The 25,694-nt window shown below is 37.2% G+C and overlaps 1 protein-coding gene across 1 annotated transcript; it reads left to right on the top strand.

Annotated features, from left to right (window-relative positions):
* Positions 1–329: 329 nt before the first annotated feature.
* On the top strand, positions 330–24,245 carry SYCP2 (synaptonemal complex protein 2). Its single transcript, XM_039719286.1, has 46 exons — positions 330–479; positions 1,228–1,272; positions 1,870–2,010; positions 2,254–2,382; positions 3,542–3,646; positions 4,190–4,214; positions 4,906–4,991; positions 5,816–5,904; positions 6,441–6,475; positions 7,069–7,211; positions 7,293–7,345; positions 7,560–7,605; positions 7,789–7,884; positions 8,526–8,586; positions 9,142–9,290; positions 10,091–10,165; positions 10,608–10,766; positions 11,462–11,558; positions 12,101–12,219; positions 13,125–13,185; positions 13,290–13,347; positions 13,549–13,685; positions 13,992–14,089; positions 14,321–14,439; positions 14,664–14,694; positions 14,969–15,033; positions 15,134–15,191; positions 15,591–15,620; positions 15,862–15,917; positions 16,425–16,473; positions 16,590–16,764; positions 17,148–17,218; positions 17,591–17,770; positions 18,493–18,676; positions 19,094–19,341; positions 19,455–19,625; positions 19,863–20,027; positions 20,397–20,487; positions 21,003–21,164; positions 21,462–21,589; positions 21,789–21,883; positions 21,965–22,064; positions 22,488–22,546; positions 22,858–22,936; positions 23,331–23,387; positions 23,726–24,245. The coding sequence occupies exons 2-46, from the start codon at positions 1,249–1,251 to the stop codon at positions 23,792–23,794; spliced, it is 4,428 nt and encodes a 1,475-aa protein (XP_039575220.1). The 5' UTR covers positions 330–479; positions 1,228–1,248; the 3' UTR covers positions 23,795–24,245.
* Positions 24,246–25,694: the final 1,449 nt, after the last annotated feature.

The raw sequence follows: 25,694 nt of genomic DNA, 5'->3' as shown, positions 1-25,694 counted from the left end.
CAGTACTGCTGGATTCCATTTAAGCACATTATCCAGTGCACGGCTGCCTTCCACTTAAGCACATTATCCCGTTCCCTCTGCATAATAAACACCACAGACGTCAGTGGGAGCCCTTTGCCCACAGCGGGTCTGTAACCGAGCACTCACTCGGGCAGTGAAAGCGTTTCTAAATTAAGCCCAGGAATGGATTACAGTGGTGTAGCAAGTCATGCCCGGTAATTTCTGTGTGTGGGGGGAAATTAGCCCTGAACAGCGCCCGTGGACAAAGGCAATCCGCGGTGCCGCGCTGAGGGCGCGCGGCTGAGGGCGGCGGTGAGGCCGCGCTGGGCCCGGATCCGGCCGGGGCGGCCCGGGGGCTCCTGTGGGGAAAGGGGAATTCTGATCCCTCCTCAGGGCTGTCTGAGCGGGCCGGAGACGGGAGAGCTGTGAGCTGCCAGCACGGGCCTCAGAGGAGCCCCGTTGTTCTTGTGGTGGAAAAAGTAATTAAAAATCACCCTTTGTTATTTCTTTGTTATTTAGTGCAGGGATAGCTAGGCTGTGTTCACAGTTCATGCCCTACAGAAGTAATTACCTGTCTTTAATCATTATTTGTTTGTCTGTATAATGTCTGGGATAGGGAGACCAAAGCTGCACTTTGTCGACATCACATGGTTTGGTTGGTCTAAAATAATTCATACAAAGCATGTACAGATTGGTTGCTTTTCTTAAATGTTCCACAAAACTAGTATTTTTCCTGCCCTTGAGTATTAATACACTATTTTCAGAAACCTCTGTTACCCAGATGTTGCTTTTAGCTGGTGCCAATCACTTTGGAGCCCATCACTGTATGTATAATCCAGAAGTCTTTTTGTGTCATATATCATATTTGTGTTAAATTATTTAATTTTCTGGCAAGGCCTGTGTGCAGTTTTGCTGCTGACTGTCCTGTCCTGAATAACCTGGTTTTGACCTTCTGTGCCCTCTCCTTTCTGGGACATCCTGAGGGTCCTCAGGCCCCTCTGTGCCTCCAGCCATGGAATTGAGCATTCCTTCCTCTCCTTTGCTTTAAACAATTGTTTATCCGTGCAAGAAAGTTTCCTTGTATCCCCAGCTGATTAAACAGCCTTTATATAGCACTTACACACTGACAAACTTTGGAGTTTGTGTCTTTGGAGTTTGTGTTTTGACTGATTGCCAATGTGTTTGCAAAACCACTTTAAAGTGTGATGATTGTTCCCTTTTATGCAGCCCAGTTGGTGAATTGCAAAAATGCCAGCCAGGAGTGAGATGCAGGTATGTGCTGATGGAGCAGGATATGAGTATTGATTGTTTAAATGAATAGTATTTAATTGTAAGGAAAGTATTTAGTGTGGCAGTGTAGTGTGGCTTAGTGCAAAGTAGCTGGGTGGAAAGCAAGAGGAACTGGAAATTGCTACTGATGAAAAATAAATCATAGGAATCTGGCACAGGGTGATCAACTGAGGTGATGCTTAAGATCACAATGTTGAAATCCAGTTGTAATTGAAAGAATTTTAGAAATAATAAAGGGACAAAATGGATAAAAGTAACTCAGAAGTGTAAAATACTGAATATACCAAGTAAGGGGCATTGATATAACAAATACTTCTGCAGGAATTTAGTTGTAATAGGAGAAACAAAAACCAGTTAAAGCAAAATTAAAATCTCAGTGCATAAGTATTTGCAAGATTAATGTATTAGATAGGGTGCTCTGTACTTGAGGTTTTACACATAATTATTTTGTGACTCAGAATATTTGCTTCAAGTGCAGCAGGTGTTTGTGTAAAACTTGGATCAAATCTGTGTTAATTAGATGTGTTATATCAGTGTTAAGCATACAGTAATATAGTTGCTTTGGTATATTGCTTACAGCTTGAAAAGTTAATTGATGAAGCTGCAGGAAAAAAGGATTTCCAATCCTTAGAACAATTTCTGGCCACAGAAGAATGTGAAAATGTCTCTCACAAATGCAGCAAACAGTTTGTCAACAAATTGGACAAGCTTCTGTGTTGGGTAATGTAATCATTGCATCAAATCATCTACACCATCTTTGGAAGAGGGTGAAAAAGATTTTTTTCATTTGGCTTGATTGACACCAGCAGTTGATTTAAGAACCCAAAATAAATTTTATGAATGAAATTTCTCCTTGAAGCTGCAGTTAAGGTGGCTTTTGAGAATAAAACCACCTTCTGGTTAATTAAATATAGGTTTGTGTGGGACTTCACACTAAAGCTCACGTTGTAATTTTGATTTCAGGCACTTGACAAGCAAGAAGTCAAAAGCATTTCTACTTTACTGAATGCTGTTCATAAATGTGGGAGAAAAATGAGCATAGCAGGAGAAGATGGGCTCCCAGCAATGATAAAACACGGTCTTGTTGGAAGGATAAGTAAAACCATAAAGCATCTGTGAACTTCTCAATAGCTTTATAAACATGAATAAAGTGCATAAGCAATGCTGCAATGCTGAGCAGCTCAGTGTTTGATTTGGTCCTTGATTGGGTCAGAATTAAGAAATTCCCATAACTCTGCAACAAAGATTGATCATATTTAAATGTTTTGTGTCATGTGAGCCCTTATAAAGGGATGCTGCTCTGTCCCAGTGAGGGCTTTGAAAATCATGCAGTATATAATTAATTTAGATATGCTTACAGCAATTGAAACAAGATTATGTATTTTCATGTGCTTTGTTACATTGCTTTTGACTCAGGAAATACAATTTCCTGATGCCATTTAATTTTTTTTTGTAAATTCCCACAGCAGTAATTTTCTACCTGCTCTTTCAATAGATTTTAGTGCTATTCTGATTTTTTTGGTGTTATTTTAACCTGCATGTTAGACAGATTAATCATTTGTAACTCAGCAAAAACTGAACAACAGACACACTTCCTTTCTGCTTTCACCAGAGATTTCACTGGAGAAAATTAATGGCAATATCAGAGGAGAGTTATTTAATTGCCTTATCAACTGCTTTTATAATAATTAAATAATAAATAATATGATAATACACCTGCAAATAAGAAACAACTGTTGAACAACTACTGTTCCCATTAAAACTGATGTAATTTATTGAAATTGAGGTTGTTTTAGTAAGACAAATACCATTTAAAGTCGTGTAGAACTCGTTATCTTTTCTTGTTTTGCAGTTACTGAAGCCTGTTGCTTTCTTCAGTGGTATGAAATACATGACACGGGCCCAAAATAATAAACAAAATTTAACAACAAACAAAACCAGGGTGATAACTTTATGCTTGTATTCACACTAAAGAACACACTTCCATTCACCCATTATCAATTTTCAGCTCCTTTGTCTGTGGTGGCAGGTGTCAAAGTGATCTCCAATTTTTGGACTAAAAAGTCCTTAAAATCACCTAATTTTGTTTGGCCTGAGTGAAGAATTTCAGTCTGGGGCTAACATCTGCTCAGCAGAGTGTGAATGCTGCTGTTTAATCATTGTAGAGTTTGTACAGTTTTACTGAAGTATGATACAAACCACAGTCCTGTTCCAGGCTATTAAAATAGATGTACCTTTGTTTTCCCTTTACATGGTCAATTGGTTTGAAAAGTTAAAAGGAATTTTGGTCCTCAGAGGAAATGAAAAGAATGAAATGCTTACAAGTCTGGCTGAGGATTTCTTCATCATGTTGCTGGTAAATATACATTGATAATAAAATTTGTCAAAGCAATTCTTACTAGTGTAACAATAAAAGGACTTTGAATATGTTTCTATTTAATATCTTCCTCAAGTTACAATGACTCCTGAATAGATTATAAATCATTTTGGTTAAACAGTTTGCTGTATCCATAATAATTTCAGTTCATGGCTGGCATCATGAAATAAAGTTTAAAAAACCAGTAACAGTAAATGCTCAATGACCAAAAAAAAATTTCATCTTGATCAAATTTAGATTACACCCATTATTGGGATGCTAATCCAGTTTATAAGGTCTGTTTTCTTCTCTTCATAAAAATTTTTGTCATTCATGAAATAATTTCAGTAAATTTAACTGAAATATAATTTTGGGAAAACACTTGTTAGTAGGGATAATCTCTTAGATTTGTTGTTAAGGACAAAATAATTTCAAAATCTTAAATGTTTTTTGATTACTTCCTTCAGCTCCATGTTGTATAATTTTTTTATGCTGTAATATTTTCTTTATCAAAATTATTTGTTTTGGTTATTTTTATTGCAGGTTGTGTGTGATAGCAGACCTGAAGGTGAGCTTGAAAAGCAGAAATGGGAGTTTAAAATGTCTCTGTCAGAACACACGAAGGATCATATTCCTCATTCCTGTGATGTCACCTTTAGTTTGGGGTTTCTCTGTGGACAGATTTCCTTGTAACTTTCTGTTGTCAGTAATAAAAAAGCACAATAAGTCTCAGAGATGGCAGATGAATTGAGTTATTCCTAAAAAATAGGAATAACTTCTTCCTAAAAAAAAAGGAATAATGTTTCTAAGGTCCTGTCACAGCCCAGTGATCCTTCCTTATTGACCTTGTCCTGGTGAATGCCACCCTGCCCTTACCTTTCCGCGTGGCACTGGGGGGAAGGTCCCTGCAGACTGATGGTGTCATGAGCCAAGTGAAAGATTCATTTCCTTGGCCCTGGGGAGATAAATGCCAGCACCTGAGTTGTGTCTCAGGGAGCTGAGTTATAGAACTGACCAATTATGTGTAAAAAATTAATAATCTCCTACCCAGGGGAATTGCACAGTGATGCAAGGAATAAAAGCATGGTTACTGTAAATTGAAGTAACTATTCTGTTTTACATATCACTAACCCTTTATAAAAAGACAGACATGCTGTGTTTAATTTCTAAATGAAAATTAATCCTTTCCCAAATGTTTATGAGGGGCACCCTGATACACTTGTGACAACTCTTTGATTTCTTTCTTTCCTGTTTGTTAGGTAAAATGCAAATACTAGAAAACTTTGTTCTGAGAACATGTTCCCTCATTACTGATGCAAGAATTAATATTTATGTTCAGCAGGAGGTAAACATCCTTCTTTCTAAGCAGCAGTTTTCTGGTTAGTGTGTTAAGAGATTTTGTGCAGATGCTACAAAAAAGAGAATATTGTAGTGCTGTAGCATCAGAAGGATTGTATCATGTGTCTCTGGGAATGTTTGTTGTTGTTTATATGTTGGGGTGTTTCAGATCACTGACCTGTGGTTGTGGGGCTTTTTGTTTGTTTGTTGGGGGTTTTTTTAAGAGTAAATTCCAAAACAGTGATATCAAAGTTCTGGTGAGGAAGCTGTATAAAAGCATAGGAAGAAATTAGCTCTACACGTGCTAGAAATAGGATTAAGGTTGTTGGTTGTAAATTCTCTAGTCAGTTGCAGGAAATTTGCCCTCCTTCCAGGATCTCCAAATTTCTCCTGTTTGTTTTAGTGACCTCAGGTTATCAGGGGATTTTCCTTCTAAAGAAAGGAAAAGTTACAGAAAAGTCTTCTGTAAAGGCTACATCCCCAAAGGACAGGCTTTTTAATGATAATTTAAGGTACACTTTAGTTCAGCAATCAAATGCAGACAGAATTCTGGCTTTGGAAGATTTTCTGTATTTAAACCTGCAAATAAGAAACAACTGTTGAACAACTCCTGTTCCCATTGGAACTAAAGTAATTTCTTGGAATTGAGGTTATTTTAGTAAGATAAATACCATTTAAAGTCATGTAGGACTTGTCTTTTCTTGTTCTTTTGCAGTTACTTAAGCCTATTGCTTTCTTCAGTGGTATAAAATACATGACAAGGGCTCAAAATAAGAACAGCTCAAAGTTTAACAAACTTACTTTATATTACCTTTTTTCCACTCTTCTTAGGTAATAAAAAAACTGAATTTATTGCTTGACAAGATCCCTCGAGATGCCAGGAAAAAGATACTTTCTACAAAGGAGATGTTACTTGCCATGTAAATGATCTTCAGTATAATTTTTGTATCATTCCATCATTTGCAGAGTTGGGAGGTGGTTTTTACTAAGCTGTTGTGCAGATTGGTCCCTGTTTAACTTAATTTCTGCACTTGCTGTTGAATTCTGAGTGTTAGTGGCTGTGGATAGGTATTCTCATGGGTTATTCTCCATCAGAAACCTGAATTTTCCTCTTTCTCAGTCTGAATCAGGCTTCTCCCCATCCCAGTTGGCATAAAACTGTTAAACTCGTATTTGTAAGGATGTGCTTTCAGCACACTGCATCAGTCACTGGAAGGTTGGGCTGTTTGCACTGGAAATCATTTTACAGCACTGTAGAAAAGCACATAGAGCCAAAATTGTATCTGTCAGGTGATTCAGGTCCCCAAGCAGTGCTGCCAGAGGTATTTACCCCTTGGAAGTCCTACAGTTCCATGGAATCAGGGGTTTGTCTCATACACTGAAAGTGTATAACAAACCTTTCCTCTGGGCCTTGTGTTGCTCTCACATTTTGATGCAATGTTCCTTTGTTTGGCAGGAGTGAAATGGGGAGGACAATTTTGGATGCTGGAGGTGAGCATAGGACTGAATTTGGTATTGAGCTTCTTAAAAATTAGCTGCAGACCCATTAAGGAACCAGAGAAGGCATTTGGAAGCTGCAGAATATTATGGTTAGAGGTATCTGAAAAATATAAATGCTGCATGAAAACAGTCTGCAACCTGGAATGTTTCTGTCTGTTCTGTGTATGGAAAGCTCACTGAAGTTTTTGGTTTTCTAGAATGAAATTTTTCAAATAGGAAAAATGGTAAACAAGTCAATCTTTGAGGCTGGGAGCTGTGGCCATGGGCAGTACTGCTGTAACTTCCCTCAGGGATCATTTTGGTATCCAGCAATTTCCCAGCTCAGAGAGATGAAACTTGAAAACTTCTCTTGTTTAAACACCTGGTGTGACTCTGGCAGTCCTGGAAAGTTTGGTTGGTTTCATTTTGAAAAATAACTTCTTTAGTCATTGTTATTCCCATACTTCTTTTTCTAGTTGTCCTTTATGGGTTGCATGTGTGGATCTAGATTATGCTCAGCACTGCTTACCCCAGTTTCCTGCTAACATTTTCCACCTCAGCAGTTGTTTAAATCTGCTCCTGCTGTGAATTGTGTTGTGCTGCAGACTATGACACACAAGTGGCCATCACAGAAGCTCTGTGCAGAATGGTGTCAGAGAAGCAAAGGAGACTTCTGGCCTCCCAGTGGTTTCCCATGGAGTTTGTGTCCACTGCATTTAGAGGAATTAAAGATTCAGAGTTTGAGACAGTAAGTCACATGAGGAATATTTCCAGGGAGGGAAATTTCCATCTTACAATTCTTTAAGAAATTTCTATGATGTTTTAATAGGATTGCAGAAAATTTCTTAACCAGGTGAATGGCATGCTTGGAGACAAAAGAAGGTAAAACTGATTTTTTTATGTAATATATTTTCTTTTTTAGGATTTTATGTTGTGATTAAATTTCATGTTACCTCCTTGGGATAAAAATCACTTTCATTGCTGGGATCTCTGAGTCTCTAAAGTTTGTGAAAACACAATCCATTTGCTATGTTCAGATCTGCAACATTTATTTACAGCATTATAGAATACTTGAAAAAATATCCTTTTCTTACAGGGTTTTTACATTCCCATGTTTATCAGCAGCTCTTGATGAGTGTGAGGTAAGGTTTTCTGCCTTCTAGTTAAGAAAAAATAGAGATAAAAATAAGAAAATTAACTTTTTTCAGAGGTATACAAATAGGCATGGACTCAAAGTTTGTTGGGTTCAGATCAACATGAGCCTTCTGAGCTGGTAGTAATCTGTGCTCTGCTCTTACTGTTTTATCTTATTCTTTTTGTTTTAGCTCCAGATACCATTCGATGAAAACCTGGAAGAGTTCTGGATTGATTTCAACCTTGGCAGCAGAAGTATTTCCTTCTATGTGGCAGCAGAGGATGCAGTAAGCTGAGTTTTGTCTCCACTGGGTTCTCCTGAGGCAGCAAATCCACATTCCTTGGAGTGTGTCAGAATTTATTTCCCCGTGTTCAACATGTTGAACTTACATGTGCATCCCAGTGTTGATGGGGCTAAAAAAATCCAGATTTGTTGATATTTGGATCAAATAATTTCACAGTAATGACTCCTAATGCTGTTGGGAATAGTTTAACATGTGCACAGTGAGCAACAGTGAAGGACAAGTTCCTGTCAATCTGTGTAACAGAGGTTTAAAAAGTTGGAAATTTGTCACTGAATGACTTTGATCACTGGATTTCTTTTAATTGGAATATACTTGTCTATCTTTCATAATGTCTTTTTCATACAAGGATCATAACTTACATGTGCATCCCAGTGTTGATGGGGCTAAAAAAATCCATATTTGTTGATATTTGGATCAAATAATTTCACAGTAATGACTCCTAATGCTGTTGGGAATAGTTTAACATGTGCACAGTGAGCAACAGTGAAGGACAAGTTCCTGTCAATCTGTGTAACAGAGGTTTAAAAAGTTGGAAATTTGTCACTGAATGACTTTGATCACTGGATTTCTTTTAATTGGAATATAATATTTGTCTATTTTTCATAATGTCTTTTTCATATAAGGATCAGCAGTGGGAAACAGTCATTATACAAGAAGAAGATGTCAACACGTACAGCCTGGAAGGTATTTGGACTCAAAAATGGGACCTTTTGTTATATTCTAACTCAGATTTTCAATATAATTTCAAATTGATTAATCTTAAAGTACTGACTTAATTCTAGCAAAGCAGAATTCTCACTTAAAATATTGTAGGAACTGTTTTTATCAGGGACAAAATTGCACTGCAGTCACATCTGCACTTTGGGCATGCTGGTGTGATTTTCGGAGAATAATTTAATAATTGTGTCTTAGAGTTATTTCAATACAAAATAAGGCATAAAACAATGACAGGTAACAATATTCCTTTTACACTTGTTAGAACAATAAATACCTGTAATGTGTCTGCAGCTGTAGTAAATAACCTTCAAAGAAAACTCTGTGCAATAATATAGAGAATAAGTATTTCTAAAATATGAAATTTTCAATTGTGTTACTAATAAAATTATTGTAGATTAGAGGGAATTAAATAAAAATTAATCTTAGTACCTGAACTGAAGAATGTGTCATGTGTTGACAAAGATTATATGAGATGCTGTTAAATTGAAATGAAACTGCTTTTCAAATTTTGTTTTTGTCCAGAAAAAGATTCAAAGAAATTATTAACAATAGATCTAAAAAGCCCAATGAGTGTGGGCAATCTTGAAGGAGAGAAATTTCTTTTATGTTTTGATTCCATCTTGGAAATCAAAGATGTGATCATAAAGATTTATGGATTTCATAAATGCAAGGTAAGATTGAAACACCTTTTTGAATAGTTTTAAATTGATTCAAACTCAATGTCTCATTGCCATTTAAATGTTCCAGCTGTGATTCTTGGAATCTCTCCATACCAAGAGTTTCTCATTAACGTCACTGCTACAGAACTCCTCATATGCTAAGCTTTGGGACAGATGCTTGATGAGGACAAAAGGAAATGGCCTCAAGTTGCACCAAGGGAGGCTTTAGTTGGATTTTAGGAAAATCTTTCCACTGGAAGGGCTGTCAAGCCCTGGCCCAGGCTGCCAGAGCAGTGGTGGAGTCCCCAGCACTGGGGGCATTTGAGACCCCTGAGGAGTGGCACTTGGGGACAGGGGTTGGTGCTGGGCTCAGCTGTGCTGGACTCAATCACCTGAATTGGATCTTTCATACCAAGATTGAAAATGAATTGCAACAAAAATTTCCAGGCTGCAAAGAGAACACCACACATATGTTGTGCATATTTAATTTTCCAGAAATGCAACCTGGTTGCTTACAAATACTTTCAGAAATTATTCATGGGCTGTCTTGTTTTGCAGTGGAATTAACACTCATGAATTTACTCATTTAGTAAAACATTTTTAGCAAGCCATACCTTCCTCCTTTCTGCTTCTAACAAACTGCTTTGTCCTGACCTCTGATGAGGAACTCATGAGGGATGAATCTGCTGTGAATTTGTACAATCTGTTTTCCTCTGTCATCTGATTTCAGACACTTAAGATCTCTCACTTAAATATTTTGTTTCTTATTTCAAAAAAGAGCGAAGTGTCTATTTTGACATCTCCCTTTGCAGGATTTCAGCAAGAAGCAGTCTGCATCAGTAGCCAAAACAGCTGTCCACATTGTCTTTGATGAAAGTGGATCACAGGTATTCTACCTCAGTGGGCTGAGATGCTTTCTTGGGTTTGTTTAATTCATCTGATTATTCATAATTTATAAACAGTAAAAACAAGGACTTTAAAATATGAATAAGTATAGATAAGTCTAAAGCCAGGCAAGTGGTGTCTAGTATGCATGTATTGTTTTTTTAGGGGAGATATGAATATCCAAATAATAGACAAATATGCACAGGGCAAGTTCTTTTATGTGCATTGTTACTTGAAAACCCATCCTTGTGACAAAAATAGGAATTAAATTGGAAGTTTTTCAAACTAAAGGTCTGTGACCTCTGAAGTTTATCAGAATCTCCAGTGGGGGATGTGTTACTTGGGGTAAAGAAGTTGCTATGTGTGTTGGTATAAAAATAAAACATTATAAAATCCAAATAATGTATACAAATGAAAAGAAATTAAAATTAAAATATTCTACAGGTTCTGGTACCAGAAAGTCAGCTGTCACCAGGATTCAAAGAAAAATCTGGAGAGGAGAAGGAGAAACTCAGTAAATACAAAATTCAGCAGTCTCCTGCAAGTGTGAGGGCTGAGAGTAAAAGTAACAGTCAAGAAAAACTCAGAGGTGATTCCTCCAAGGTAAGTAGGGTTGTCAAAAAAAGAGGAATAGGGAGAAAATGCATGTCAGTTTAAATATTTGTAGTATTTAATAGTCTAAACCCCTTCTTATTTGACAGTTGGAATATAGTTAGTACTGTAATAAGAGTTTGATTGTTTTTCTTGTTTTCTAAAGCTAGAAAAATCCTTTTGCTAAAAAAATTGTTAGTATTTTGACACTACAGTAACGTGACATAAATAAAAAGGAATTGTTAATGATCTTTAGACCATGATGCTCTGAGAATTCTCATTAAAGAGAAGTTTTTGAGGATATGCTCAGATGTCCCAGTATGGTGAAGTCAAGTCCTCAGGGACTGCAAGGGAGGTGCTGAAAACTGAAACAGTTCCTGTGTCTTCATGGTGCAGTAGTGGGTGTCCATAAACATATTTCTCCTTCGTTTGTAGCTTTGCAGAATCTCCAGGGAATCCCTTGGTGAATAAGAGGCAGGATTTGCTCATGCTTCATTGAATTAATTTAGAAAACAAAAATCATGAATCTCAGTTAAAAATATTCTGTTGAAATATAACTGCATAAAATCACATTACCTTGATGCCTGCAGCAGCAGCAATTGACACTCCAATAATGGACAAGAGACTCTTGGCAATAAATTTTCTGAATTCTTGTGCTGTCATCCTTAAGTCAGTGTATTATGGCCAAGTTCTTTCTGTTCCTCAAGATAACTCCATCCCGTAAAAGGAAAGTGTCTGAAGCATCTGTGCTTGTTCCTGGACCTGCAAGTGTGTCCACAAGGAGCTCATTTTTTGTCAGCACGTGTAAGTTTGCAAGTGCTTTCAGGGTAAAAATATACTGTAAATGGTGTTTAAAACTCAGGCATGAACTGTGATCCTTGGCAGGGCTGGAAATGAAAAGGAGAAATGATAAAATCTCCTGAGCAGATGCTTAAAACTTGAAATGCTTCAGGGGCACTTGCTCCTGGTCCATATACAGGGTGTGGGACAGGGGCTGCACAGCCTTCCCAACAGCTCAGGGTCACCTGGCACTCCTCCTGTCAGGCAGCTGAGAACTCAGTAAAAATATATTACAGTGAAATCTTAAAATAGAAACCAGCTATTTTCTGCCAAAGCCAGCCTGTAACAAGCTTTGCTTCTGCCTCCAGACATCCATAATCAGTGAGCTCTTAATCTCCACATAACAGTGTTGGAATAAATGGAATTATTAAAAGTCCAGAAGGGGCTGGTATCAAAACTACCCAGCTTTTGTTGGAGTTTGTGGAATAAATCTGTGATAGTGGGCAAAACTCTTCCTTTTGTAATGAGAGAACTGATGCAATTCTAACACATCTGTTTTATTTCAGCCACTCCTTTTAAAGGGAGATGTAAATTGCCTTTGGAAATGACCAGCTCTACTAAGAGGTCTGACAATGATACAATAAATGAGAGCAGAACAAAGAATTTCTATCAGGAACCTCCTGGAGTATGCATGTCCTCTGTAGCTAAGTCTTTTTCTTAGAATAACTTAGAATAATTCATTTCTATTCTAAGAATAGCATTTTCTTAGAATAATTCATTTCTATTCTAATTTGTTCCTAATTCATATTTTAAAGAGCCTGAGTTTTACAGGAAGCAAGGCACTTTTAGGAAATAGTATGTTTTACTTCATTGCATTATATTTTCTTGCCCTCTGAAATTCAGGTTTAACATGTTTGAAGTCAGACTGAACTCTAACAAAATTAGGCCCAATTTGCATTCACTCATCAGTCCTGAGCCCAGAATTAACGTCCTATTTCTGGAACCTCAGTTCTTCCTTTGTGTGTAATAGGAGAAAGGTACATGCAATAATTTCTAATTGATTGTGCAGTAGTGAAATAGTCATAAACCACAGAATACACTCAGCTGTGCTTGTGAAATGTTCAGTTCTTCAGCTTGCAGCATTTAAAGCATTGCTTTTTTTAGTGCATTTTTGATCAGGCATTCACTACTATAAAAAATTCCTACATGTTGTAAATGTCTGCCTTGCTCAGATGCAGATCAAGCCCCGGACTATGGGGCTCTGAAACATTTTTTGATACAGCCATGCTTTGGAAAAGGCTTTCATGTACAGAATGTTTGTTTAGAGCATTATGGGCTGTAAGTGGCCGTGGTACTTACTGTGCTTTTTAGAGTGAGCAGAGATGCACAAGAGACAATGAATTCTGTGAAACAGACCAGATCAGGTCAGATACCAGGAATGAGGCAGAAATACATGGGAAGGTACTGGAACAGCACTTCCAAGAAATGAGAGCAAGAAAGTCATGTTTTATTAGAGAAAGCACAAGTTTATGAGGTTGTACTGCTTATGGTCCTGCACTAATATTTCCTTTTGGGTGTCATTCCCTGTAGCAAATGCATTCTGAAGAAGTCATAAAAATTGTACAAGAGGCCACAGAAAAGCAAACTTTAGGCAAGTAATTTTACAAGCATTGGCATTGGTAGTCCTTATTTATAAAAATATTTTAATTTTTTCTTTTGCCATAATAATTGACACCAAATTAATGTCTCATTTAGATGAAGTGTTAGATATTGTTCCTGATTCTCAGCCAGTTGGGAGAAGCACCAAACCTTTGTAAGTACTGGGAGAGAATTCCAAGTCATTGTTGTCACTCACTTTCAAGGGAGAATTTTCAAGCATTACCAGAATTTATATTTTGTTGTAGTGTAAAATGCTTTGATATCTCTCAGATAAAATAATTTTCATATTTTATGATGCACTTTTATTATAATTGAGACTCAATTTCTGACAGTAGGATGGTGTTGTCTTTCTTAGGCTGCCTGGTCTTTTGGAGACTTCTTTTGATAAAACTGAAACATGGAAAAAAAGAACATTCCCTCTTCCTGAGAAGAATATAACAACTGGGGACAAGCAAAAGGCAAATTTATCACTGGCACGTGCATCCCATCCAGGTGATGGTCACACTTGGTCAACTGTTACTCTCAAAAATAGATTCAGAGAAATTAACTTGCAGTGATGATTGTTTTTCCCTTTATTGCTATTGGTAGTAAAAGAGCTGTGAAACAAAAAGCATTTATTCAGCTTTTTGAAGAACCTCTCCAGATAAACAAATGAAAAAAACAGAACCAGGAAAATTAAATTGATACCATCCTCAGTGGAGAGTCAGAGTGTTGATTGTTTGGAACAGAAACTGTTAAATACAGAAAAGAAAAATACTGAAACTGCTACTGAACCATGGTTTAAAACATTTCTTTCAGCCAGAGTGTCTGACACATCTTTACATTCTGACCTTGCACAAGAGGACCCTGATGTTCTCCTCAGAAAAGAGACTGCAAACCCAAAACAGTCAAAGACAGTAAGAATTTCTTACCTTTGTTTCTTCCACTAGCATTTAAGAGAATTGTCCAGTTTTCAGTGTTTCAGAACTGGTGGGTTTACTGTCATGCAAGGGAAAATGGTTTTCAAATGAATGTAATTTAATCCATTAGGAGACATTTAATGAAGTTTAGGGGGTGTTTAGGAACATGAAGTTCTATTTGTAGCTTTGTTCTTCTGTTGGATGTTGAGTTTTAAACTGTTTTTATAGAAACCAAAGTCTAAAGAAATGGCAGATGCAGCCAAATCGCTGATCAGTAAAATCAGTGACAGATACAGAGACAAGAGTGACGAGAGGAGCAAAGCAAGAGATTCCCTGGGCTTTAACAGGTACAATGTGAACTACTTCCCTTTGTGCTGAGTTTTTGTGTGCCTCTGGCTGTCTCTGTGATGTGCCCATGAATGCTGATAAATGAAAGGGGCTGGGCTCTTTTAATCCATCTTTTAATTGATGTTGTATTTAAATGCATGAGTAAATTTACTGGGTTTGATGAGATTTTTTTATATAGGCACTATTCTAATTAGCATTTAACTAAATGTATCTTTATTTTTAGGACACATTTAAATAAATCCTGGATCTCCAAGGTAACACATCAGTGCTTTTGTTGGAATTGTTTTTAATATGTAAATACTGGAAGTGGAAGTCAATAGGTGTAAAGGGAAAGTTCATAAATACCATAGGATATTAAGTATCTGTAGATGTTAATTATGCATTGACTGCAGATATGTTTTGCCATATTGAACTGTTGGTAATCAGCCTGATTATCTTCATGATGAAGAGGTTGCTTTTTGAGATGACAGTGTCTATGAATGCACAGTCCAGATTTGACAGAGGAGCTAACTTTTCATTTATGGATAGGAAGAAGTTCAGGACAGGACCCTAAAAACTGCTTCCTTTCTTAATATTACTGCTGGTCACATTTTGTAAGTAGTTACATTTTCAAACACAATTTATGATTACGCACACCTAAGTGTCAAATTTTCATTAATTCAGTCATAAAATTGATCTCTCTCTGTTTGGCAGGGATGATGTCTACAACTTTAACATCAGTGGGTTTGATGAGCCTACAATCAAGCTTGGAGTAAGAAATAATGAAATTTATATGTTATGAATAGAATAGAAAGGAAATCAGTCAAATGTTTTACTGAAAGTATAACTAAGATCTGAAAATTCAAATTATCTCAGTGAACTAAGTGGAGGAGAAAGTTTGCCTTGTAAATACCTCCAGCATTCTCAAATATTGAACAATGTACTCTCTCTTAAGATTCTGGCCACTTCAGGCTATGATTATGTTTTTCCTGAATTAAGAATTAAACAGTGTGTTAGGAGTATCTTTATTTTAAATTATCCTGAAAACATTACTGGCATCTTTCTAATCCCCATTTTAAAGACATCTTTGTGCAGATGTTTGAGCAAAAAGAAAGTAAAAGATGATGATAAAGAAAGATGATAAAAGATAGTTTTGCTTCTTGTGGCTCAGAGGAGTGAATTGGGGAAGGTTGTGAAGCAGGTGGGTGGGAGCTCTTTTATTGCTTTGACATCCTGAAAGCTTCAGTCAGTTGCTGTTGGTTTTAACTGTCAGCTCTATTAAATAAATTGTAAGATAGAAATTAATGACCCTTAATTACTGAGTGTAATAACTAAGGAAAAAAAACTCCTTAGCAGTTACTGGCTGGTAGCCTGTTTAATTTTGTACAGATTCTATAACCACAGAAAATCTTCCTTTGTTTCTTCTCTATTTGCATTTTTAGATCCAAGAATTGCGTGTGACTGAACTGAGTGTTCATACAGAGCCAGACAAAAAAGGGTAGGATGTTCTGTTTGGATTGCTGATTATCCTAGCACAGCCTGCACTCTCCAGCAGGCAGTCACAATATTCCAGGGAATGCTGCATGACCAGAATGTCTTGGCTCTGTTGGTGTTTTTAAGCAATAAACTCTGCTGTGTTCTTCTAGGCTGTTCCTTGATGGTCCTTTGGGAAGGTGATAAAAAGGAAGGGATGTGTTCCATGAAGGAAATAGTTCTCCTCATGGAATACTACAGGGAGAGAAACTGCTGAAAAGAGGGGGATGGTTTTTGGTTAATGATCCTCCTGGAAAGGGCTTTGTTTTTGCTGTGTGCTCCTACTGATAATTGGGAAACAAACACAGCCTTTAGGGTTTAAGGTGAACAGGTAATCCCAAAATCATGTGGAAGCAAAAGTAGGTACCTTTGTTTGAATCCTCAATCCAGATATCATAGGAATAGTAGAAAGCTTTAGAACAACTATTTTTAAATGTATTGTTTAAAGATGGGTTTTATTTCTCTAATTAAGGAGCACAACCATCAATAAACCCAGCACAGAAGGGAAGGGAGGAAAAAAGGTAAGGCTCAGATTTTTATGGATCAGCACAGCTTGTCCTCCTGCCTTTCAATTCCAGTTATGTAAGTGGGCTATGTGTAAAAATTAATAACTTAGGAACTTTTTTGGGTTTTGTAGACTAGAAACAATCGAGACAAGAAGCATCTCTTCAGTGACTCAGACACAGAAAACAGAGGGGATGACAGCAAGACAGAGATTAGCTGGCTGCAGGAATCCAAGAGGAAACCTAAAGCCCAGATAATTGATTACAGTAGAAGTAAAAAATCAGGGAAACCAATGAGCACAGACAAAAGTAAGAACTTTTTTTCATATTTCTGAAGAATGTTGCAGTAATTTGTCCATAGATATGAAGTGCACAGCATGGCATGTGCTGTGTTGCAAATGTCATATATTTTTGTTGTCATGTTTCCAAGCATAAAGAATTTTCAAGTTAGTTCTAATAATTTATAGAGATCAATTTACATAAATTCTGTATTTTAATGTGGAAAACTGTGGAAGGATGGGACAGGTATAAGTTCTTGACAATTAAAAAATGTCTTTTTCAAAATAATGGGCTGAAAGCAGTTACTGAATCAATCAATTTGTGGGCATGAAAGTGATTCTGTTATTTTACAGCTGAAACTAATGTCAAACATTTGAATATTTTCCTGATTTTTCAACCTTTTTATATTGTAGCAGCAAAAAAATCCTTGAAACCTGCTTGCCAGATGGAAAAAGCTAAAGGCAAAAATACAAATAAGAAAACGGTAAACATAAATTTGTAACTAGAATTTTAATGTGGATTAAAAATCTCTTTGTTCCCCCCAGAAACTGTTTTAAAATAATTTTTCATAAATATGTGATACTTCTCCCAGATCATTTGTTAAATACAGTTTATTCTTTCCAAATACTGTATTCTTTTCATGCAATATTTAGCTGGTTTTTCAGTCAGGAGTGAGTTAGAATGATTTTCTGCATTGGGTGCTGTTTTCGTAGACTGATGGTTGGATTCTCTGAGCTTTGGTAAAAAGCTTTTTAAACTTTTTAGTTTCAAGTAATTAAACCCAGTTATCTGCCATTTTATCTCATGTATGTATTAATCATTCTTGTTAACTGAAGATGGTTTTATTCTTCCAAAGATAAACAAATGTAAACCCCAGAACTCAAAAATGGATGAAATGATGGTAAAATCCACCAGGCAAAAACTCCCTCGAAGAGCAGCAGCAACAAAAAATTATAAAGAGCCTTCCAGTTCTGAGTCTGAGAGTGAAGAAAGCATTCCAGCATGCACCTCCAAGGAGGAGAAATCCAAAATACAGGTGGGCAGTTCCACTGGATTTTTAAAAATCCATTCCTGCCATGTTTTGCAAAGCAAATTCTGCTCTGCTTTGTACTTGGTACTCCTGAATTTTAAGTGCCCAACAGAAGCAAATTAAAGTTAATTTATTTTTTTTTAATAATTCCCCTTTTTTAATGGTGAATATTGATCTGCTAAGAAAATCAGTCCTCAATAATCTTCTTAGTCATAATAGATTTTTGTTTCCATTTATGAGATTTATTCTGCAGCAGAGAACTACTGTGTGCTGTATTTTGAAAATGTGACAATATTTTGAAAATGTCTTTAAATGGGAGGGTTTAGTGAGCCAAATCTGTTGAGTTGATGTAATGTTGTGTCAATACATTTGCTGAATATCCAAATGGATTTTTAGTAAAGGAACACTGGTTGCTGAAACATTTTCATTGTTTTAGCATAACATGTCAATATATATGAAAATGTTTATAAACTTTATTCATTAAATCCTGAAACAGTGATTGCCTCCAGCAGTTAAGTAGTTCATAAGAATAGAAATTTGTATTGAGTTAAAGAAATTCAGTGTTTATTAATATTGGAAAACCTGATCTGCTTATTGATTTAAGTACTTCTGTTGATGCTCCTTCTGCTTGATCAACGGTATATAGATAATCAATCCTATCTCTCTTTGTCAGCTTTTATGGACACTGTGGTTACAAAGATGTTTATGTAACTTTGGTATTTTGATAGAAACACGTGAATGGGCCAAACAAGGATTACAAGCAGCCAAAGGTACTGCAGGCTGTACCTGTGGAGCCAAAGAGGCTGGACAGCTATGTGCAGAAAGCACTGGCTGCATCCAGGAATTCTGCAGAGCAGGAGGAGCTGGAAATGCCTTCAGCTGAGAGCCCTGCCTCCCTTGAGACAATGAGATGTAGGTGTTTTCACTTTTAATTTCTAGCAGTACTGAAACAAGAGGTGGGGGTTAATTGAGGGTTATCACAGCAGTAGAATTTAACATTTATTTCATGCTTTTAAAATGAGATATCCCATAATTCCAGTTGTTCCACATAATTGAAGGAGTTGTATTAATATGTCACTAACACTTCTGTAGGTTGGTGCAGGTATTTGACATCGGGGTAATACAGAAACACATTATGTCAGTGCTAGAACAGATCTGACACTGCTGAAACTGCCAGGGGAGAAAGGGCAAGGGTGGCAAGGCTGTGCCAAATTCCACACATCTGAGACTTGGGAATTGCCAGGGCTGGAGCAGGGAGCAGTGTGGGGCTTTGGCTGCCCTTGTGTAGGTCCCAGTGCTGGTGCTGACAGTGCAGGAACTGTTCCCCAGGTGCTGAGAGAGTGTCAGGAGATGCCAGTCCAGAGCCCAGCTCCAGTGAGAGGTCGCTTGGTCTGCAGGAGTCATCACCAGAGGACAGGGAAATGCTGAACTCTGAGAAAGGAACCTCTCCCAGTAATTTCTGTCCACAAAACAAGACTATGCAAAGTCTGGGTGTAACTGAGTCCCCTGAGACAGCAGTTACAAAGTTGACATTTGGGAGGAAAAGCTTCTCACCAGTTTTAACTGAAGCATCTTTGGTAAGAGCATTAACCTTTCTCTAGAGTTGTTTGAACTGAAATTGTTCATTTGGCTGCCAACTGCTTTTTGCTTCTCCTCTCAATAATGTTTGGGGTTTTTTGTTCATGTGCAGCTCAGCTTAACTGCATATAAAACTGTCAGTGGCAAAAACTCCAAGGGAGCTGCAGCAGAAACCTGTAATGATAATGAAGATTCAAGTTTCCAACGTTGCATTTCAGACACATTTTCTGTTAAAGGAAAGCTTCAGGATATCACTAAACCTATCCCCCAAAATAAGGAAGAGGTATGTGCCTGAGTTCTTTGCTCTTCAGAAGAGACCTGCAGCTTTTTGCTTTATCAGTTTACAAGTGAGGTTTAAAGGACACCTCCTTTCATTAATGATTTTTTTTTTTATTTTAATGTGTAGCTCAGCTTAACAGCATATAAAGGGACCTGCAGCTTTTTGCTTTATCAGTTTACAGGTGGTGAGGTTTAAGGGACACCTCCTTTCATTAATGATTTTTTTTTTTTTAATGTGTAGCTCAGCTTAACAGCGTATAAAGCTGACAGTGGAAAACATGCAAAGGGAGCTGTGCTGGAAACAGGGAATAACAACGAGGATTCAAGTCCCCAGTCTTGCTTTTCAGACATTTGTGCTAAAGGCAAACTCCAGGATCCCACCAAACCTCCGACTAAAAGTAAAGAGGTGAGTTAGTGCATTCCTTGCTCTCCAGAAGAGAGCTGCAGCTTGGCTTCTCTCTTATCTCCTTTCCAGGTGCTGGGCTTTAAGGGAAATGCATCTCAGTATTTAACACAGATCTTGGGACCTGCTAATAGTTAATTTTTAAATATTGGGGTTAAACTAGATAATTCTTTATCATCTGGATACAGTGAAAGAATTATATCCCAACAAGATCAGTTGCAATTCATACTTTAAAAAAATAACGGAGTAAATATTTTCTTAGTGACTTCCAATAAAAAATGAATTATTTTTCACAACATAAATGTGAGTCTCTGACAGACACTTCTCAAAGCAATTTAATTTTTAAGCTAATAAATGAATCTTTTCTTTTAGGACTGTGTAGCACCATCCCCACTGGCTGCTTCCAGCAGGAGTAGAGTACAGTCTTGGATTAGAGAACCTTATTCCCCCATGAATGAGTCAGGTACAGACATTTTAATTTGAAGCAAAAGACTTCCTGTGTGTCTCCATAAGGTTAAGAAAAATGTTTTATTTGCATAATAATATGGTCACAGCTTTTTAATCTTCTTATATTTTATATATTTTCAGTATTATTCCATTTTTTACTCCTTTTCTCATTTTCTTTGCTGTTTTAATTATCCCCAAAAAAATGAAAATCAGGCTCCAAAATGCAGCTTTAGTAAAGAGTTAGTTATGCTCCAGATAAAAAGTTAGAGACATTCCTACTGATACTGGGAAAAAAATGGGGATAATGGTTTTACCAGAAAAAATCCCAGACTTGCTCCTCAGTCAGAGCTCAGTTGAACATGCCCTCTGTAAATGTAATGGTTATTAATTTCTATATAATTCTCATGTTTTAAAACCAAGATACATCCTCCTAGAGTTTGCATCCAATCTGTCAATAAAATGTTGTTCATCCTCTCATCTCATTGTTCTAAATAATGCTAAAATTCAGCATTGTTTCCATGTTTATTGAAGGACCAAGTGTGCCAGCATTCCTCAAACGAACTTACCACAGTGCCACAGAAGGCAGCTCTGATGAGGCAGAAACAAGCAAAGAGGAGGAGAAGAAAGGAAGGAGAAGAATAAGTTTACAGCCCAAAAAATTATTTAAAAGAGATGATGCTGCTGCTTGCAGAGGTTGGTCATGGACTGACAGTGCATAGTTCTAAAATAAAGTGACAAATTCAAGTTTTAACAAGGAAATAGAATATCCCTAAAAAGGCATTTTAGGTGTTAAAGCAAAGAATAAAAATGCTAGATATTTAGAGACTGGATCCATATAAAAAGTCAGAAAATTGATATGCAAATAGAAATTGGTTTCTAATCTAATTGGTGACATTAATTTATATAGAACAAAAGCTGTCCTAGGCCCTGTGCTAACTTCAGACTGGGGACTTTATAATACTGAATTTGACATTCTTTTGTTCTCTTCAGTGTCTGAAAGTGCCTCCACTCAATCTGTAAATGACCTGTCTGGTTTGGATGGGGAGTTCTGGAAGCCTGATTGCTCAACCATCAGCATTTGTCAGCAGCTCCAGAAAGAATTTACCAAGAAAATGGAGGCAAGACCCTCTGTGTGCATCACTTGGGGGGGAGTACATGAGCACATGGGTGACAGCTTGGCTTGCACCACACCATTACATTTTCTAAAGGGGTTTGCTGTGATACTGAGCAGTTACAGTACTGAGCATATTACAGGGTTTGGGTTTGGTTTTTCTAAAGTGCAAATAATCTGAATTTCATGTTAAAACATCCTCTTAGAACCGCTCCCGGAAAATGGATAATTTTAATAAGCAAACACTGAGAGCTGCCCATCAGCACTTGGCCACAATGAGTTGCCAGCTCCATGAATGCAGGTCAGTAATGGCAGATTTCTGTTATAATACCCTTAAAATGCAGTGAATACCTTCTGCAAGTAACCTGGTTTGTTTTGGTAGGATCAGGCAGCTGGACAAATTTCATTTTACTCTCACTGAGGAGCTTGAGAAGTTTGAAAAGGATTCTCAGTCCCTGAAAATCATGGAAAAAGAATTCTCGGTTTGTATTTTAGTTGTTTGATCATGGGCAAAAGGGAATTCTTTGGAATCTGTAGATCATTCACATCATCTTTAATTTAATATCATTAATTTTGATTTTCAAAACCTGTACATTTTTACTTCTAGTTGGGTCAAATTTCAGATGATGCATTTGGGATGTCAGGGTTCTCTTAAAATCTGCAGGTCACTCTGTGTTTTCCTACATGTATCCACTGTATGAACTCCTGTAGGTTTTTCCTCCTTCAATAAACTCCTACAAGTGCTTTAATGGGCTGGGTTTTTCCAGCTCCTGAGGGGCTGTGTAACTCCTGCCCCTTCTGTGCTCAGTCTGTGGCTGTCATTTTGCTCCCATTAGAAATTAATGACTTTTAGTTTGGAAAATCAGTTCCCATTGATTAATATCTCTTAATATTTTTCTTTCCAGACCTTTTGGAAAAAGCATTCCCACACTTTTAGTACGTTCATGAAAAATGAGCAGCAGAGGTCAGTAGGGTTCACTAATCCTGGGATGAGATTTGTGTTCTGCTCACTGGAGGGAGATCAGCACAACTTCTCTCTGCAACTTCTTCTGTAAAAGAGAGAAGGTTGATGAGAAAATGAGATTAAAATGTTCATGTCATTATTCTCCAGTTAAACTTCTCCACATAGCCGAGGGACTGTTCCAGCAGTAACAATGATGGGGATATTTATCCGTGCTTTAAATGCAAATAGACTCCCAACAATGGGATGTCTTTGTGCTCTTTGTAGGAAGTTCTTATGTAGCAAAGCTGTTTGAACTGCCTTTATTTCTTTAGAATTCAGATTCTTAAAACTTCATTTGAAAAGAATATCTACCATTCTGTTGGCTGTGAAGAAAATGTTTTTACTTCAGAGGTATAGTGAATTTCTTGCTCATTTTAATAATTCCTCAATTGTGCCCACAGATAGAGATATTGACTTTTTTCCTGAAGATTTTATCCTCAGCGTTATATTAATGGTCTATAATAGTTTTTTTAGCTTTTGCCGTAAAATGTCCCTTAATTTTACAATATTCAGTGTTTATGCCTAGATTTCACCCATTGCAAAGTGTGTGCAGTTATCAGGACTTACCTTGGATTCTGTGACTTTGTTTTCTGGTGTTACTCATCCAAGAAATAAAAAATTTAAAACATCCTTTTCCATAGGCAGGTGCATCTGTATCTCTTGGTTATGTCACGTTTAGGGATGTCATTGTTGAAAATGTGGTGGTAGTGTGAGCAGAGGAGATGCATTCAGTGTCTTTTTGCAGATGCATCTGTTGAAAGAAGACATAAAAGGACTCCAAGAGAAATTTCTAAAAGAAATGGTAAATAAATTTATCTTGTCCTCATTTTTATTTATTTTGCAGGTTGAACACTAAATTACTAACGTTTTGATTTCTAGTGCCCTGTCAAAAATAAAAATTAGTCAGAATGCAAATGTCACTGACTTACTGTATTTAAAACCTTACCTGAGGGATGGGAGCCACGGGGAGATGTGAATGGACTCGTTTAGTTCTGTCTTAATGATGGAAAGTATCCTCTTTGATAGACTAAGCAGCATGTACAGTGCACCAGGATTGCAATACATAAAATAAAATCTGCTTTTTTTCAAAAGCATGTGACAAATGTGATAAAAGTGATAAATGAATTTTTTTTTGTACAGCAAGAAGAGGAGCTGTGTAACGTTCGCAGGGGACTGCAGACCTTGTTTCAATCAAAGGCAGAATTCTGAAGTGATTTTTCAGATTCCTTCCTGAAATTTGAGGTGAATATAAACACTTTTGTAATGGAAAATTTGGTAACTTTTTTTTTGGTCTCACTCAAGGACACTACTGTAATGAAAGCATATTTTCCTTAATAATATTAAAATCTGTGTGGACAAGACTGACCCACTCACCTGTGAGATTTGGAATTATTTTACTGAGTCTGCTAAAATGTAATGTGCCATTTTATTTTTAGCAGATGCTACTTTTACATAAGTCATTAACAATTTTTACAGATTACTTAACTGACTTTCAGAGAAATCACTTTGAATTTCACTTTGAATCTATGTTTTGGGTCTGATCCAGAATACAAGCCAGGAATTATTTAGGGACCAAACCACCTGGTTTGATCTCAGTCCTGTTAGTCTGTGGTGTTAAACTTCAGTAGGATTTTCTGAGAACACTCTCAACACTTGTGTTGGAATTGTTGCAAATAATTCTATTAAACAAGTCAAGAAAACCAGACGCTGTCTGTTGGGTTTTTTACTCAATGTCATTGTTATTTTCCTCTAAATCAGTAAGAAGTCAGATAAAGCTGCTGTGCAAATATTTTGGGTCAGAATTTTAAAGCCACAAGGCTGTGCTGTCTCTCTGGAAATAATTACACTGAAATTTCCAATAAATAATTTGGTCCACTCATCCCATTTACATCAGTGTACAAATGTTTTCTATCTTACGGTTTTTGTGTGGTTTGGGGTTTTGTTTACTCAATGTCATTGTTATTTTCCTCTAAATCAGTAAGAAGTCAGATAAAGCTGCTGTGCAAATATTTTGGGTCAGAATTTTAAAGCCACAAGGCTGTGCTGTCTCTCTGGAAATAATTACACTGAAATTTCCAATAAATAATTTGGTCCACTCATCCCATTTACACCAGTGTATAAATGTTTTCTGATCTTACGGTTTTGGTGTGGTTTGGGGTTTTTTTGGGCCTGTGCTCACTGTGATCTCCACTAGATGGACTCCTTGAGATGTTAAACTGTTCTTTCCACTGCTCTGATTGAATTTCATCTGAATGAAACAGGACTTCTCTCTAAACTGTACAAGGCTTTAAAAGTGCACTGCAAGGCCCAAAATCTCTCTTACAATGAGGCCACGTGGGAAAAATAATACTCCTGTCTTGTTTTTAGTTACTGCCAGGAATTGTGCACTGTGCACTGCCGGCCTGTTTCCCTTTCCCTCCCTGAGCCGAATGTGCCCTCTGAGGTGTGATCCCAAATTCCAGCAGGAGCTGAGCACATCCACGGCCCAGGGAGTGTCCAGACAGCCCCACAGCCCCCCAGCAGTGCTGAGTGCCAGGGCTCCGTGGCTCTGGAGCTGTCACAGGCTGTGCCTCCCCAGGAGCAGAGCAGAGGCTGGGCTGGCTGAGGAAGGATCAGAGCACGGAGAGGATGGAGCCACTCAGAGCTTCAGGTGCAGCAGTGACAGCTCAGGGACACTGTTTGGCATTTAAAACCTGCTCTTAAGTTAGCCTTGCTAACTTGTTTTTATTATGTTTTTCAATATAATATTCATGTGTTTTGTATCATATTTATTGCCAGTGGAAGTGGGCATCCCTGCTAAACAGGACATGCTGTACATGGGTTATTAGCCAGGTTTAGTTTGTAGTTAACAGTGGCTCATCTCAAACTGAAAATGCTTCTTCTGCTGATGAAACTTTGCTCTCCTTTCTGTTCAGCCCTTTTGTACATTGCACCTGGACTATCATTGTATTGTTGTTAAGAATTACTCCTATATTATTAATAATAAAATGATAGATATGTGTATGTTAAAAGGCTAGTTATGATGTTGCATATTTCTGTGAAAAGTCAGCAAGTTAAAAAATTACAATAAAGAGAAAAAAACCACATCTTTGGACCAAGTGATGGGGTC

The sequence above is a fragment of the Passer montanus genome, unplaced genomic scaffold, assembly GCF_014805655.1.
Source record: "Passer montanus isolate IOZ18808 unplaced genomic scaffold, ASM1480565v1 scaffold41, whole genome shotgun sequence".
NCBI lineage: Eukaryota > Metazoa > Chordata > Aves > Passeriformes > Passeridae > Passer > Passer montanus.
The sequence above is the reverse complement of the archived record's forward strand: the minus strand, read 5'-3'. Positions and strand labels throughout refer to the sequence as shown.

Bases quoted from the DNA above. Each gene is read 5' to 3' on its own strand.
- SYCP2 (XM_039719286.1), top strand. From the start codon at position 1,249: ATGCCAGCCAGGAGTGAGATGCAG. The intron at 15,621-15,861 runs GTGGGTGGGAGC...TTGCATTTTTAG, and splicing joins TGGGGAAGGTTGTGAAGCAG to ATCCAAGAATTGCGTGTGAC. The intron at 22,547-22,857 runs GTCAGTAGGGTT...TTATTTCTTTAG, and splicing joins ATGAAAAATGAGCAGCAGAG to AATTCAGATTCTTAAAACTT.